Source organism: Vigna umbellata, chromosome 10 (assembly GCF_029865625.1).
Source record: "Vigna umbellata cultivar VRB3 chromosome 10, Vumbellata_1.0, whole genome shotgun sequence".
In the NCBI taxonomy this organism is placed as follows: domain Eukaryota; kingdom Viridiplantae; phylum Streptophyta; class Magnoliopsida; order Fabales; family Fabaceae; genus Vigna; species Vigna umbellata.
Window position 1 is genome coordinate 22,298,307 of NC_142174.1, and position 17,172 is coordinate 22,315,478.

Genomic DNA, 17,172 nt, shown 5'->3' on the forward strand with positions numbered 1-17,172 from the left:
TCTCCTGGTTCTTCCTTGATAATCTCTTATGGCAGAGTTCCTCCAACCTGAGAGCTTACTTTTCTCTCTATTATTTCAAAATATTTCTCCCCCCTTTCTCTATGACAGAGTGCGTATTTATATACACATTATAATATTGTGGAAATCTTGCCTTAATTGTGAACACAATAGGGAAATAAATGGTCATGGTTGCCAGAAAACAAATTAAATAATATTCAAAACATTGATTATCATTATTGCCAGAAAATCATATTTTCCTCTTTAAAAGCAACTGATGCAACAAATTATATTAATATACTATGTTAATTATTGTTTATAGTTATTAGCATAATATTAATTCAAATTATTACCATATTAAACTAACATTTCAAAAATATTGTATTAAAGTCATTATTTTATCCCTTTTTACCCACCATTAATTATTATTATCTTATTTTTTATTATTTTTTAAATATTTACTTACCCGGACGAAATTGGGTGTTGACAGCTGCCCCTCTTTATTTGGATTTTGCTGGATAACATGAACCTTAGAGTTTTGTGTTATCCTTGTAAAAGCTAAATAAAGATAAAGACACTAATTTCGTTTGGGTCCAAGGAAAAGGAAAGAGATTACCTCGGAGCGTACCTGGTAGACCATGTAGCAACCTTGTGGACCTTGCTTAAGAGTCATGACGCCTTGTAACTTGATGGTGAGGCGCACGAACCTCGTAAAATTAAATGGAGAGGCGCACGAACCTCGTAAAATTAAATGGAGAGGCGCACGAACCTCGTAAAAGCTTTTTTTTTGTGCCAGGATGAAAACTGGGCTTTGGTGCCAGGATGAAAACTGGGCTTTGGTGTCAGGATGAAAACTGGGCTTGAGTGCCAGGATGAAAACTGGGCTTTGGTGCCAGAATGAGAACTGGGCTTTTTTTTGTTTGGAGTTCTTTGATGCCAGAATGAAAACTGGGTTTTGGTGCTAGAATGAAAACTGGGCTTTGGTGCCAGGATGAAAACTGGGCTCTGGTGCCAGGATGAAAACTGGGCTTTAGTGCCAGAATGAAAACTGGGCTTTAGTGCCAGGATGAAAACTAGGCTTTAGTGCCAGGATGAAAACTGGACTTTGGTGCCAGGATGAAAACTGGGCTTAGGTGCCAGGATGAAAACTGGGCTTATGTGCCAGGATGAAAGCTGGGCTTTGGTGCCAGGATGAAAACTAGGCTTTGGTGCCAGGATGAAAACTGGGCTTTGGTGCCAGGATGAAAACTGGGCTTTGGTGCCAGGATGAAAACTGGGCTTTGGTGCCAGGATGAAAATTGGGCTTTGGTGCCAGGATGAAAACTAGGCTTTGGTGCCAGAATGAAAACTGGGCTTTGGTGCCAGGATGAAAACTGGGCTTTGGTGCCAGGATGAAAACTGGGCTTTGGTGCCAGGATGAAAACTGGGCTTTGGTGCCAGGATGAAAACTGGGCTTAGGTGCCAGGATGAAAACTGGGCTTTAGTGCGAGGATGAAAACTGGGCTTAGGTGCCAGGATGAAAACTGGGCTTTGGTTCCAGAATGAAAACTGGGCTTTGGTGCCAGAATGAAAACTGGGCTTTGGTGCCAGGATGAAAACTGGGCTTAGGTGCCAGGATGAGAACTGGGTTTTGGTGCCAGAATGAGAACTGAGCTTTTTTTTTTAAATTCTGAATTTTGTCACTGATTTATTTTCTTTGAACTGTATTCTGTCGAATTTACGAATTCCTGTTGAATGTTGACGATGCATGGTGTGCCATGCTTTTCCTATGATGATGCCTACACTATGATGAGTGCATGAATGTATGGGTGAAAATTCATGTGAGACCCAAATACTTCCCGTTTTGTGTTAATTCCACGACATCCTTTAAGAATACACTTGCACCCAGTGCATATGCCTGTGATGCTTATTATTTTCGGGAGGGATTTTGAAAGTTAAGAACGACCTTATGAAAGAGATGAAAAAAGATTTATTGAATAATATAATATTGTGAATTCCACTTTAAAAGCATTCCCTATCATGGAATCATTAGAAATTTTTGATTGCGCCAGAATTAACTAGCAAAGGTAACCCCTCTCCATCCATTCTGGTGAGAATAAGTGCACCACCACCAAAAGTCGTCTTTACTACATACGGACCTTCATAATTTGGAGTCCACTTGCCCCTATGATCCTTTAGTATTGGCAAAATCTTTTTTAGGACCAATTCACCTTCTTGGAATTCCCTTTGCTGGTATAGTTGCCCATGACATGTTGCGGTCAATCTTTTTTCAATGAGATTGAGTTGATCAAACCGGTTTTGAACTCCATCTGCTTCTTTTAACTGGTTTCCACTAACACTTGTAGGGATGGGATTTCTACCTCGAAGTGTAGTACTGCTTCTGTTCCATATGCCAAAGAAAAAGGTATTGCCCCAGTCGATATGCGTACCGATGTGAGGTAACTGAAGGTATATTCCTCTTGATATCTTTTTATTAGCGGCCTTAACTGTCCCATTCATCTTTGGGACGACGATGGGAAGTTTGATTGTTCAGGTTTGCGGCAATGAGAAATTGTCTTTAAATCATGATAGTCGACATGCATTTGCTCATTATAGTCCTTCTTCAACACGATACTTGCCACCTATTGGGAGTATCTTGCCCCAGCTAAAAATCTCGTATTGAACTGCTTTTTGTACTTCATCTTTGATTCTGAAGACATTCTGGCTTGAGTAGTAACTCGTGTTGAACTCTTTCTTCGTGCTAGTGTCGACTTTTGCCTTTTTTCTCTCGCTTTCTTCTCTTACACTAAAGATTTCAACCTTTACTTGATGGGGTTTTATTTCTTTAGAATCTTGCTTCACAAATATCATTAACTTTGGAGAGGGTTCCGGGTCAGTCATAATCATCTTCCATGTTATTGATAGGGTGCTCAAAATTAGGAAAAACAACATTATTGTTTTCAAAACATTCATTGTCATATCCATGTTATTTGATTTTAAAAAATATTTAAGACTCGAGAATAAAATGAAACAAACATGATTTAATGTTAAACCAAATGCAAAAGAAAGTGTCAACCCTAAAATAGGAACCCCAAGGCTCCGGGCAAAGCAGTGAGGTTAATTAAAAATGATTACATTTCAATAAGCATCACAGACAAATTCTTTATCTTCTAGTTCTTGGGTTTGCAGATACTTCTTCTTCTTTATTCTCGTAGTATATTTGTAGGAAACTTCTGTCAATCAGATCTTGGAGAAAGCTCCTAAACTTGGTACACTCATTAATGATATGTTCAGCTCCTGGGCAGATTCCACATGCCTCACCGAGGCCATCTCCCCCCCTTAACAAACTCAATCTTATCAGCGTTTCAAAAATGACCTTTTTAGAACTACAAATTTTACTAACATCCCGCACTAGCCGGTGTCGTCCAACCTTGATGGCATTTGTTGAGGTATTTCCATGCTCGGCAAGGGGATTGACTTCAACACTAGATTCGTCTTCTTGGAACTTCAGCCATCCTGCATCAATTAGATATTGTACTTTGAATTTAAGAGAGGTGCATCCTTCGGTCGAATGGCCAATGGCTCCCCCATGAAAATCGCATCTCGCATTTGCAACAAAACTTTTAGGGTATGGAGGCTGTAAGAGTTTCACTGGACGAATAGCGGCCAAACCCTTCTTAAGGAGTTGAGGTAACAAATCTGTATACGTCATAGGAATGGGAGTGAAAATTTTCAATTGGTTCCTCCTAACATTAGCACTTTGACCAACATTATGATCTGGACCTAAACCGACTCCAGTGCCCCTAGCATTAGCCTATTGTGGTTGATAATATCTTGGTTGTCGAGATCTCATTTGGGGACCAGACACTGTATTGTTCACATAAGGAGGATAACTCTTGCTTGATTGATAGCTATGTGTGGGGGCATGACCTCCCCACATGGGTATTGCTGATGTTGCATGCACTCCCCCTTCTTTATCTTTCTTTGGATTAAAAATAGATTTCTTCGGAGTGGTGGCTTGAGATATAATTTTCCCACTTTTCAGTCCGATTTCGATTCTTTCGCCTATGATGATGATATCAGCGAAATTGGAAGACACGTTGCCAATCATATGCTCATAAAAAGGTGGTTGTAGTGTGCTTACAAACATTGCAACCATCTCCTTGTCATATAGAGGTGGTTCAACCTGCGCTGCCAGTTCTCTCCATCGTTGTGCGTATTCTTTAAAAGACTCCTCATCTTTCTTTGCCATATGGTGCAATTGTAACCTGTCTGGCGCGACATGCATGTTGTATTTGTACTGTCTTACAAAGGCATCCGCCAAATCTGTCCAAGAACGGATATGAGAGGATTCCAGATGCGTATACCAACTCAACGCTGCTTCAGCCAAACTATCTTGAAAGAAATGAATAAGTAGTTTATCGTCGTATGCGTAGGAAGCCATTTCTCGACAATACATGGTCAAATGGTTCTTAGGGCATGTGGTTTCCCTTGTATTTCTCAAATTCTGGCACCTTAAACTTGTGTGGAATGGTCACTCCTGGAGCCAAACTCAACCTTGCCACGTCACCAAACCCGTAACTTTGAAACCCTTCTATGGCTCTCAGTCTACCTTCTAGAACTTCAAGTTTATCCTTCGCTCCTTCTATGTTCGCATGCAAAGTAACATCTTGTGCGACAATTGTGTGGGGAAGCTTGGACATTTCATTCAGTTTTGCCTCAGTTGTGTGGATAGGCCCCTGGGTACTAATGGGAAGTATATTGCTAGTTACGGGAAAAACCAAAGAAGTATGCTCTGCCTCTGAATGATCTCCAATAGGCGGTGTGTAACCTGGTGGTAAACCATACATTGGAAATGTGAATTGTGTGCCCACAGCGTCATGTATTGGAGTGTGAGCATTATCATCAGCCTTTGCAAACGAAGTCTCCCCTGCGGTTTTCATGGCTTTCAACGCTTCTAAAATTTGACCGACTTGATCCTTTAGCTGACTAATATCGGCCTTTACAGTTTCACGTTCCTCTTCCCAATCTTCCATAGCTTTGGCGTTTGCTCGAGTCTTATAAGGATGTCGTGGAAGTTTCGCCGTTGTTTTTTTCTTAAACTTTAATACTGTTTTTATTAACTTGGATTAGATGAAAACGAATTATGCGAAAATGCAGAAATGATGCATGCTAAAAATAAACGGAAATCAAAGTGGTAAGGATTTAAAGGACACTGGATAGCCACGTTGGCGTGTAATATGTGAATATGAGATACAACACACCAAAAGGATGTTGGTGTTTAGTAAAGTAAGTATGGAGATATGTATCCATGAATGTCAAAGCTGCCCCAGTTTTTTTTCAATTTCAATTTTTTTATTTTTTTATTCTTTTTTTTGCTAAAAATATTGCTTACGATCACTTGAGATAGTGCTCCTTGTAAATTGATTTTTTTTTAACATGAATGATGGAAAATGATGAAGAAAACTATTTTCGCGATTTCATGTCATACATGCTTCAAAAAGTTAATTAATTCAATTGATTAAAAAGTGTTTATTTTGCCTTATTTATTTATGCATTAAAGCATGACATTTTTGTTCTTGTTTTTTTTTATTTAAATAAAAACAAGACACATTTATTGTTATGTATAAAGAAAATGAAGGAAAAAAAGATGAAAATGCTGCTAACGCATATGATATGATGCATGAAGATGTCTATGCCAAAATAATGATTAAAAGACAACATGTTTTATGTTTTTAAGGTAGGTCCAACGTCCTAAAGTCTAAGCATTGCATATGCAATCTCACAAGGAAAGCTTCCTAAACCTAAAATTGAGGCCACGAGAGCTATGGTCCTTTTCACAGCTTTTCCACAACAGTTGAAACGCAACTAGGTTGAAATTGCATGTAAAGAGAACAGACACTGGCTGGGGTTCTCACGATAGCCAAACTGGAAATAGTCCAGACGTGACACCGCTACACAACCCCTCTAATTCTATGTTACACTCAGGCCCGGGTATAGGGTCCCACTCATGATATGCACAATAATGATAATAATAAAAATGAATATAAATAAATTACCAAAATAAATAAAGACGATCATATATAATAAATAAAGGGAAAATAAATAAATAAAATAAAATAAAATAAAAACCACATCAATTTTGCACATTTAATTAAGAAGGCCTGATTCTCTACCATCCCCAGTGGAGTCGCCATCTGTCGCAACCGGGATCGCGACGGGACGGCGAGCCGAAAAACAAACGGGTTTGAGAAAAAGGTTTGTGGAGTCGCCACCATAATTTATATGGAAAAACTATGGAAAACCAAAAAATAAGACATGATCTGCGAAAAGTAGATTTTTAGGTTCGGGAATCGGTTACGCGTAAGGAAGGTGTTAGCACCCTATCGCGCCTGCCTAAAGGCAGTACCTTTAATTAAATGTAAAAAGGTTGACGTGGTTTTTTTTAAATGTTTAATTTTCCCTAAAAAAATAATATAAAGAAACTATTAAGAGACAAAAAAATATTTTTTGTTTTATGAACCCGACAAGAATTGACCTTGGTCCTACGTACATCCATTTATAATGGACAATCAGGGATCACGTAGTTCTTTATCTAGAAAAAGGTTTGTGAGTTTGTTTGAAAATTATTATTGATTGATTTAGATTTTTGAAAAAGTGAATCCGAAAAAGATTTTGTTTGAAGATTTTGTATTTTTTTATTTATTTAAAAATGGTGGGAAAAAGAAAGAAACCGGTCATAGGCCGACACATACTTATAAAATAAATTATGATTTAAAAAAAACATTATTTGTGTATAGGAAAACAACATACCTTTAGAAAAAAAGACTTCAGAGTACAATAAAAAGAGAAATGGTGCAGAGGCGACATACCTTTTTAACTTTCAGTATTCTCCTGGTTCTTCCTTGATAATCTCTTATGGCAGAGTTCCTCCAACCTGAGAGCTTACCTTTCTCTCTATTATTTCAAAATATTTCTCCCCCCTTTCTCTATGACAGAGTGCGTATTTATATACACATTATAATATTGTGGAAATCTTGCCTTAATTGTGAACAAAATAGGGAAATAAATGGTCATGGTTGCCAGAAAACAAATTAAATAATATTCAAAACATTGATTATCATTATTGCCAGAAAATCATATTTTCCTCTTTAAAAGCAACTGATGCAACAAATTATATTAATATACTATTTTAATTATTGTTTATAATTATTAGCATAATATTAATTCAAATTATTACCATATTAAACTAACATTTCAAAAATATTGTATTAAAGTCATTATTTTATCCCTTTTTACCCACCATTAATTATTATTGTCTTATTTTTTATTATTTTTTAAATATTTACTTACCCGGACGAAATTGGGTGTTGACAGCTGCGACCCAGAAGGAAGACGACCCAGAAGCTAATCGGACCAGAAGGATGATCGGAAGGATGACAGAGCTGATCCAAGTGCTGAGCTGGAAGCAAAGTAATTCAGAGTTAGTTGGAGAAGAAGAACCGAGAAGCTTCCGAGTTAGTTGGTGATTCCTCCCCCTTTCCTCATTTTCTTTATTTTTTGGTTTTTGACTTTCCTTATATAAAGGGAAGTCTTGTAAAGTATAAACACGGGTAGTGGGTGACAGACGCTACGTTCTCAGTTTCATGCTTTAGTTTAGACTTTATGCTTTCGTAAAAGTATATATGTTCTTGGCTTCACTGGATTTTTCTGGGGAGCTCATGAGGGTGATAGGGCGTGGGTTTATTGGTGATTCCGATATCTTGTACTTTTGTTCTTGAATTTTAATTGAAATCTGATGTTTACTGTGACACCCGGGCACTGACAAGAGCGGGGAGTGATCGCCAGTGCAAGAGGCATGGTGCAAAGGGCACTGACAAGGAGCGGCTCCTAGCAGGCTTCCAGTGGAAGGGGCACAGGGACGAATCGAACATACACCGGAATGAGAGGGATCTAGAGACTGTATAGGTATGGGACTATACAGTCGAAGGATAGCTTAAAGGGATTGATTTGGCTACTCATATCACCAAAATTGCATTTGCTTTTTGGTAGCCTGACCCATAAGAACTCCATGGGTATGGGACTATACAGTTGAAGGATAGCTTAAAGGGATTGATTTGGCTACTCATATCACCAAAAATGCATTTGCTTTTTGGTAGCCTGACCCATAAGAACTCCATGGTTAAGCGTGCTTGGCCTAGAGCAATTTAGGGATGGGTGACCTTTGGAAAGCCTGGTGGTGATGTGTGGGGGCAGTCGATACTCTCTGTAAGTTGTCGGGACGTTACATTTACTTCTTGATCCAATTTTTACAATTATGCTTTTTAATTGTTTCTTGCATTTGAGTTTACTTCCCTACCATATCATTAAGCAATTTTACATTTCAGTTTTATATTATGAGTTGTTTAGGATTTTTCATTTCTCTTTTATGATTCTAGCATTTGATTTGGGTATTGCATGATTAGAAATAACATTTTAGGGATCTGTTTCATTCTTTTTAGGTTTCTAGCATTGTTGATTAGCGAATATGCATCTAGTATTGTTTTGAATTTGTTTATTTACTTTTATGTCTTAGAGTTAGGTTCCCATTAAGTAGATATTGCACATATTGTGCTACAGTGTTTAGATGTTTTAGTTTTAGTCAACTTCAGATTAATTACTTAATACCTTTGAGAATGTGAATGAGAATCTGCACTATTGATAACAGTTGAAAAATTGTTATTTTCATGCTTAAAATTGATACTAAAAGCAACCTTTAACACTTAGAAACTAGCTTGAAATCATGCTTTTGGGTATATTTTTAGAAATAAGAGAGCTGGATAGGTTTATGCTTGATTTCAGTGTTTTATGCAGGTTTTAAGGTGAATTTGGTGAAAGAAGTGAAGAAGGATAGAGATGGAATCAGAAAAGACATCAAAAAGTGCAAAAGGAGAAGCCGCAACTGCCGCTGAGCGGCAGTTTACCGCTGAGCGGCACTTAGGCAGTCACGTTGGCTCCGTTGAGGGGTGAAAAGGCCGCTGAGGGGAGAAAAACAACTCACGCACTTACCGCTGAGCGGTAGTTTACCGCTGAGCGGCACTATTTTGGGCTTGGGCCTAATTTTCTGTAATTTTAGAATAGTATATAAGCTTTAGGACGTCCTAGGGTTTGTATCTTTGGCAGAGACGAAGCAAACACTCTCTTTTCCACCCCTTGAAGGAAGATCTTGGATGCTCAGGCTACCTACCTCCTCCTCTTTCTAGGGTTCTATGTTTCATTCTTTCATTATTGTTCATCTAGTTTCACCATGAATATGGTGAACTAAACCTTGTATTGTTGTTGGGGAATCAATGTAGTCTTGTGAAACTCTCATATATGGAATTTGTGTTTTAACGTCTTATATTAAGATATATGCTTTCTTTCATCTTTAGCTAGGGTTTTTCCTCTTTGCTTATTGCTTGCTTTGTATAACTCATTCATTGCCATGATTATTGATTTTTTCGATACAGGAACGTACGGGGAAATCTAGATCCGGGGAATTTCTCCCAATAGCATATTGGTTGCCTTTAAGCTCCTGCACTTTAGAACTAATTACTAGGAATGCTAGGAATTGTATGAACTCGTAATTAAGGATAGGCCTTCTTGCAAGGTGATTTAGAGAGTGGCATTAGCATTGATGAAAAGAATGATGAATTCCTAAAAATATATGAGAGTGAATAAGATGAAATTGATAACCCCAACAACATACTCATCCATCTAATTCATTAAAGTGTTTGTATTTTGTTTTTCTCCATTGATCAAATTCATGCATACATATTTAATTACTGTCTCTTGTATTAAAACCTACAATCAATTTGTTCTTAAGTCTTAAATAATCAACAAATCATATAGCTAAACTAGGCCGTGAGTCCTTTGGGAGAACGATACTTGGTCTTACTGAGTTTATTACTTGATACGATTCGGTCACACTTGCCAATTGTTAAACAAGTTTGTGGCGCCGTTTTTCGGTGTTCATAAATTTGTCATCAACTATTCAGCCTCTATATTAGAGTCTGCAAGACCCCAAAGTGGGCTTGTCTAACCAAGATGTGAGACAGATTGAGATTTACATGTATCAAATAGATCAAGTAATCAATTCTGGGTTGTTTTGTTTTGTTCTGAGCCTTTGATTTTAATTGCTTTTACTTAGTTTTACACATTTCTACATCACTTGCATATTAAATTTTGATTTCAGCCATTGCCCATTATTCCTTGGTTACTCCTCTTTTATTGTGTTATTCTGTTTTGATTGTTAGCATTGTATATACCAATTAGAGTTTGATTTTCTTCTCATTTTAATCGTTGCATTTTCAATTCATAGTCATGCATTTACTGGTTCTCATGCATTTATCTTTTAATTTCTTTGGTTTTCCATATTCAGGTTTTAGCTTATTAAGTTTTATACATCCTTCCTTCATTGCATATGCTTTCTAGGATTAGGCATTTGTTTTCTTTATTATTTTTTCATACATCATTTAGATACGTTTAATCATGCATTTGCATTTAGCTTCTTTTATTTTTAATAATTCATTTTCTTTCCCCACCTAGTTTTAGTTTTAGTAAATAATTAAATAGGTTTTAGTTCTACAATTCTAAACTTAATAAGAACCGAGTCCTTGGATTGATACCCTAGGTTGTCCTTATACTACATTAATGGGGAATTTAGGTTTGTTGACTTTTGTGCGACCAAAAGCCTTTCAACAATCTACTACTCAACCCAGGAAAAAGTTTCAAAGAGAACTCCTAGCGTTTACTGCTCAACCTAGGAAAATGTTCCAAAGAGAAATCCTAATGCCTATTACTCAACTTAGGAAACCTTGTCACGTTTTAATAGCTCTTTATTACAAAAATAAATTATAAAATATTGAAGCGTTTAATTTACTTTTTTTTCACGCATAATTTTTTGAGTGAAAATATCTTGCACAGAAAAAGGTTCCAAAGAGAGCTCCTAGTGTCTACTGCTCAACCTAGGAAAAAGTTCCAAAGAGAACTCCTAGTGTTTCTCGGTCAAGCTAGGAAAAAATTACAAAGAGAACTTCTAACGTTTCCCCCTCAACCTAGGGAAAAGATTCCAAAGAGAACTCCTAGAGTTTGTCGCTTGGTGCATAGAGGAATGAAGACTTAAAGCACCTCGAAAATAGACTCCCTAAACACAACGTGAGAGACCTCTCTTTAGCTCATAATAATCCCTGTGCACCTCTTTCAATAAAGAGCTTGCTTGGGCTTTGGGGACTTATGTACTATATGAAATATACCGATCAGAGTTAATGATCATTTATGGATAGTTAGCAGGTATATTAGCAGGTATTAATGGGTCAGATTGCCTTACATTTTGCAATATACGATATTAATAATTGATTATTGGGTTTGATTATATTAAAATATATTGCGTTATTGGTTAATAAATGTGTTTGGTTGTAAATATACGATTAATATTCAGGCAAAATAACCTTGATCTATCCTTATAAAATAGAGATTTCTTTATAAAACATATATAACTTGAGCGTCATAGTATTTTTTGCAGATTAACAACCCATCGGAGTGGATTGCATTCTTGAAGAGGATTAGACAATCGGAGCATAACAGAATGAGGAAGGACGACCGACCCTCAGACTGTTTCAACCGAAACATATATATATACATATATATGTACATATATACATGTATATGTACATATATACATGTATATGTACATATATACATGTATATATATACATATATACATGTATACATATACATATATACATATACATAGATACATATACATATATAGATAGATACATATACATATATATAGATAGATACATATACATATATATAGATAGATACATATACATATATATAGATAGATACATATACATATATATAGATACATATATATATATAGATACATATATATATAGATACATATACATACATATATATATACATACATATATATATATATACATACATATATATATATACATACATATATATATATACATACATATATATATATAGATACATATATATATATATATATACATACATATATATATACATACATATATATATATATACATACATATATATATATATATACATACATATATATATATATATATACATATATATATATATATATATACCTAACATATATTTGATATAAAGACAAGTACATATACAAATTTACGAATGATAATATATAGACTAGATTTGATAGATTAACTTCAATTCAAAATATGCTAGTGAAATTTAAGTAATCTAAAACAAAGATAAACATGTACGATATTAAGAGTGACCTAAATCCAATTAGAAACCTAAGAAAGGTTTTGCTTAGTAGATGTAAACCTAGTTAACATAATTTTGTGAGAAGTTAATTTATAAACCTATTTTTATTTATTTTTGCAAAAATTTGATTTTATTTACATATTAATTTAAACATTAAAGAATATTTTTATTAATTTTGTTTCCTTCATATTTTCCTACTCTATTAAGAATTTTACTTTGATAGAATTTTAATAAACTGTTTTTATCTAGATTTTGAGCGATGTTGAAAGAATAAGATTCATCTATAAAAGGGTTTTCAATACTAAACTTAATAAAAGAATCTATAAATAAGAGTGATTGTTATAAAGTAAGTATTTTCTAAAAAATATTAGTTGTATTTATATGGTTAATATGGGTAGTAAGTCTATGTTTCTATTAAAATAATACTTATTTAGGAAGTATAGTAACAATATAATAAATGGTAACATAATGAAAACTAATAATACACATACCAAACTATCGAGATTTAGTTATAATATATAAATATGATCCAAATAAGTGTAGAATGAGTTCCTTTCACTAGTAAAATAAAGGCTTAAATGCTTACTTCGTTCCTAGGTTAAGAGGTGAATTTATGTTTAGTACCCAGTTTTAAAAATGAAGACATTGAGTCCTAAAGATATAAAAATGGGTTAAATATGTTTTTAGTCCCTAAACTATTGGCCGTTTCTGGTTTTCGTCCCTCTTCCAAAGTAAGGTACGATTTGGTCCTCATTCTTTAGAAAAACGTTTGTTTTAGTCCTCAAAATTTTGTTTTTAGTCCTCGTTTTAGTCCTCAAAACGTTCGTTTTTTCGACTAAAACGAACGTTTTTTAAAGATTGAGGACCAAATCGTACCTTAGTTTGGAAGAGGGACGAAAACCAGAAACGGTCAATAGTTTAGGGACTAAAAACATATTTAACCCTATAAAAATTGTATCAATTCAATCCTATCCGTTAAATGAGCATCAACGGCGTTAACTTTTTCTCTTTTCTCCTATCCTGTTCAGTTTTTTCTCTCTCCTCTTTAGTTTTTTCTCTCTCTTGGTCACCTTCATCCCCACCTAAGATCCCCATGCCTCCTCTTCTCCTTCTTGTAAGACGCCAATGCCAACGTTGAAAGCGTCGTCGGGGAGAAGAAATGTTGGGTCGATGAGAGTTATTCAAATGGGCAATGGAGTAAGTGGGAACCAGCCTCGTCGATCCAGGTCACAGCACAAGCCAAAAATCTAATTTTTTATCCAGGTCAATGGAGGGAAACGAGAGTTTGAACAAGCTCACAGCACAAGCCAAAAATCTAATTTTTTATTTTTCAATTTTTGCAGCTTGCTTCGGAGTTGGTTCAGCATTGGTTAGTGAATAATCTGGGGGCTTCCATTTGCACACAAGAAGGAGTGCGTGATTTCAAGGCCATTGCCAACTTTCAGGATTATCATGGGCTACCAGAGTTCATAAATGTGAGCGACATACTAGGATAAACTGAAAAACCTTAATTATTCAAATCAAGCTTGCTATATATAATATAATATAATATAATTAACTTTGGGTTGAAATTAATTCCACAGGCAGTGGCTAAATTCATGGGAAGAACGAGAGGAAATAGAGTAACGTTCGACCCTGAGCGAATTGTTATGAGCAGTGGAGCAACGGGAGCACACGACGTGACTGCGTTTTGTTTGGCAGATCCCGGTGATGCATTTTTGGTCCCCACACCTTATTATGCAGGGTAATACTAACATTCATATTATCTTTGTTATCAATTTGCGTTTTTTTAACATTCCAGCGTAATGTTTCGAGATTAGATGCTAAGTTAAATGTGGTCCATTTAACTAAGTGATGACCAAGACCTGGTCAAAAGTTGAACTAAATCACAATTAGTTCAATGGTGGCAGAATGAGGAGAGAGAGGAGAGAGAAGAGAGAAAAAGCTGAATGTTACATAAAAGCAGAAGAGAGAGAAGGGAAAAGTGCTCCACGTCAGATAAAGTTAACGCTGTTACTGTAAATTTAACGGAGAGGACTTCATTCAAACAATTTTTACAACTTTAGGACCCAATGTCTTCATTTTTAAAACCGGGTATTAAACAGAAATTCACCTCTTAACCTAGGGACGAAGTAAGCATTTAAGCCTAAAATAAACAACTTTTTAACTTGCACATTACGCGAAATGTATAAAAACGTGATGGCAATTTCGTAGCTTTGGCGACACTATATGTCTCGTTTCAGTGCGAACCGATGCCTAAAGGTGTATACTACCTCGGTTCTTTGACCAACTGAGACAAAAAACCCTGTTGACCCAATGCAAATCAGACTTTTCACCTGATAGTTTTTTCGAAATAGACCTACTGCCTCGGCTCTCTGACCAACCGAGGAAAAAAACCCTGAAACTTTTTCGAAATAGGTTTACTACATTGGTTCTCTAAGCAACCGAGGCAAAAAACCCTGACAAATTTTTTGAAATAGGCTTACTGTCTCGGTTTACTAACCAACCGAAGCAAAAAACCCTAACAACTTTTTTGAAATAGGCCTACTATTTCGGTTCTCTGACCAACCGAGGTAGTATGTCCTGCTAGAAACTGACAGCCTTTGATTTTGAACGTTTTAAATCCATTTTATCAATCTCTACTACCTTAGTTTAACCGTAAATCGAGGCCTATAGTTAGTAGATATTTACAAATTTTCCATTTACAATTTTATTTTGAATTTTTTTCTGGAAGGTTTATGCATCGATTTTGTTTATAACTGAGGTAATAGCCTCTCTGATAGTTATATTCCAGAACCATAAAACAATAAGCACATTTTCACTCTTCTTCTTCTTCTTCTACCGGAGAGCGAATGCGAACTGCTTCCCATCTCACACAAACACATTTTCCTTGTCGTTCCATTGCTTTTGGCTCTACCATTGGCTATTGCCGCTGCCACCACCACTAGTCGTCGTCATATGTAATTTTAACCTAACGTTCCTTCTTTTTTCTCGCACAATCATTCTCTCTCTCAGGCGAAGCTGTTGGTTTGTGGCCTCAATTTCTCTCGTGCGAAGTGCCTAGTGTGGTCTCCATCTTCGTTGGCTCCATTTCTGTCGAGTGAACATTGTTGCCTCTATTTCTCTTGCGAAAACGTTGTTCGTTGTCGCCACGTGCCGTTCGTCGCCGCCTTTAGCCGTTCGCCGCCGCCTTCATCCGTTTCGTCACCACCTCCGTTGTTCATTGCAGATAAAAAAAGAAAAAAATGATTTGTAATAAGCAAAAGACCCAATTTTTTGAAAAAACAAAATAGAAAAAGACATCTACCGCCTTAGTTCAAAGCCAACTAAGGGAAAAGATCCACACATACTACTTCGATTTAGAATCGATGACCCCTTTTTTTTCTCACCTGTATAATTAATAAATCGTTGTATATAAACGAAAATAATTTGTATCATTTCTCTTTTGATATATTTATTGTATCATGTAAAAACATTATTTAATCATAATAAATGTGTAAATATTTTTATTTATTCATTATTTAAGTTTTTAAAAACTTGTTAAAACGTGAGTCTAATTATCTTCTTGAATTATTAATGATTTAAGTAAAGAGTCATTTTTAACTTTAGCATGAAAGAAGCAATTAAATAATTCTATTTATGGTAATTTTATTCCAAGACACTTCCCGACATTAAATAATAAACACGTATGTATCTAAATATTTGTTTAAAGATATAAAGTTGTGATATTGAAAGAAAGTAACTCCTCAATTGCGTTGGATAGGACTACAGTATCCGGGTTGGACATACGCCAACACTGCACCACTGAGTGAGATATTTGGAGCATATAGATACTTCCAAAAGGTTTTTTTCCGTCAACATCAAAATTATTAGGTTTAATGTCTCTGTAAGTCCTTATTTTGGCCCAGAATCTCAATTTAGTTTCCTTTTTTTTTACCATCTCAATTGGGTCCTCATTTTTGTAAAATTGGAGCAATTAAAGGCCTGCCGTCAAATTGGACAAACGGCCGTTAAATTGTGCGACGTGGCATGGACAGTGTTTTCACTAATATCACGTGGCATTAAAAACGAGTTTTGTTTTAAAAAATGAGGTTAAATCAGCTTTAGGAAAAGGGCACAGTGGAAAAACTCATTACGATTCCCACTTCAGTAATTGGTCTTCCCCTCTCCTTCTCACACACAACCAGAGTGGCGGTGGAGATGCAGTTCGAGGAAGGCGAAGGAGATGCAGTTCTGTGTTTCCTTCGTTAAAGTTCTGGTTTTTATATTGTTAATCTCTGGAGCATTTATCTCCCTCATCCAAGCTTTCCTGATGTTCCATCATCATGTTGCGAGTGAAAGGTGTGTTACATTGAACTTAAACAAAACCCCGTTTTTGTCCACGAATATCAAGTAATAAGTCTTACCATCTCAGGGACACTTGAAATCAAGTTATTTGTTAAGAAATTTGCATGAATGATGATAAGCAATTTGCATGAATGATGGGACCCCTTCCAGTATTCATATCTCTAGTTCCCATCTAAGTCTAAAGCCACAAATGTTGCAATGATGTGGAAGATCATCAAATAATCCACTAATTACAGATGAATGGAATTCTTGTAACACTGCTTCAGGACACCGGTACAAGAACATATAGACGATGGCATGGTTGACTCATCATAAGCCACTTGGTTCAATCCCAAGTCCTGACCTTTCCTAGATGAATCAAATCCCTAATTCCCAAATGAATCAATCTGCAGAGAAAACAGATGAATCAAATCCCTAATTTCAATTTGAAAAAAAAAACCTAATCTGAAACTCAACCAAGAATGTGATCCCCACCACCCACGAGAACGACCATTAAGATGCCGAAACGAACCCTCCCTCCTTGCACCACGAAGCGGACCGACCAACGTCCTCGTGCAG

General features: G+C 35.9%; 3 protein-coding genes across 3 annotated transcripts; 1 reads left to right on the top strand and 2 right to left on the bottom strand.

Annotated features, from left to right (window-relative positions):
* Positions 1 to 2,025: 2,025 nt before the first annotated feature.
* On the bottom strand, positions 2,026 to 2,496 carry LOC148192182 (uncharacterized). The gene has a single exon (XM_088100037.1). It carries the CDS (start codon positions 2,494 to 2,496, stop codon positions 2,026 to 2,028), a length of 471 nt encoding a protein of 156 aa, XP_087956163.1.
* A 1,952-nt stretch (positions 2,497 to 4,448) lies between these two features.
* LOC148192183 (uncharacterized) lies at positions 4,449 to 5,012 on the bottom strand. Its single transcript, XM_088100038.1, has one exon. It carries the CDS (start codon positions 5,010 to 5,012, stop codon positions 4,449 to 4,451), a length of 564 nt encoding a protein of 187 aa, XP_087956164.1.
* Positions 5,013 to 13,392: 8,380 nt separating this feature from the next.
* Positions 13,393 to 14,015, top strand: LOC124847127 (1-aminocyclopropane-1-carboxylate synthase-like). The gene is made up of 3 exons (XM_047324532.2): positions 13,393 to 13,464; positions 13,611 to 13,742; positions 13,851 to 14,015. Exons 1-3 carry the CDS (start codon positions 13,393 to 13,395, stop codon positions 14,013 to 14,015), a joined length of 369 nt encoding a protein of 122 aa, XP_047180488.1.
* The last annotated feature ends 3,157 nt before the right edge of the window (positions 14,016 to 17,172 follow it).

Coding starts and splice junctions, on each gene's coding strand:
- LOC148192182 (XM_088100037.1), bottom strand. CDS start 2,496: ATGAATGGGACAGTTAAGGCCGCTAATAAAAAGATATCAAGAGGAATA.
- LOC148192183 (XM_088100038.1), bottom strand. CDS start 5,012: ATGGAAGATTGGGAAGAGGAACGTGAAACTGTAAAGGCCGATATTAGT.
- LOC124847127 (XM_047324532.2), top strand. CDS start 13,393: ATGCCAACGTTGAAAGCGTCGTCGGGGAGAAGAAATGTTGGGTCGATG. Junction 13,465..13,610: donor TTATTCAAATGGGCAATGGA/GTAAGTGGGAAC, acceptor CAATTTTTGCAG/CTTGCTTCGGAGTTGGTTCA. Junction 13,743..13,850: donor GGCTACCAGAGTTCATAAAT/GTGAGCGACATA, acceptor TTAATTCCACAG/GCAGTGGCTAAATTCATGGG.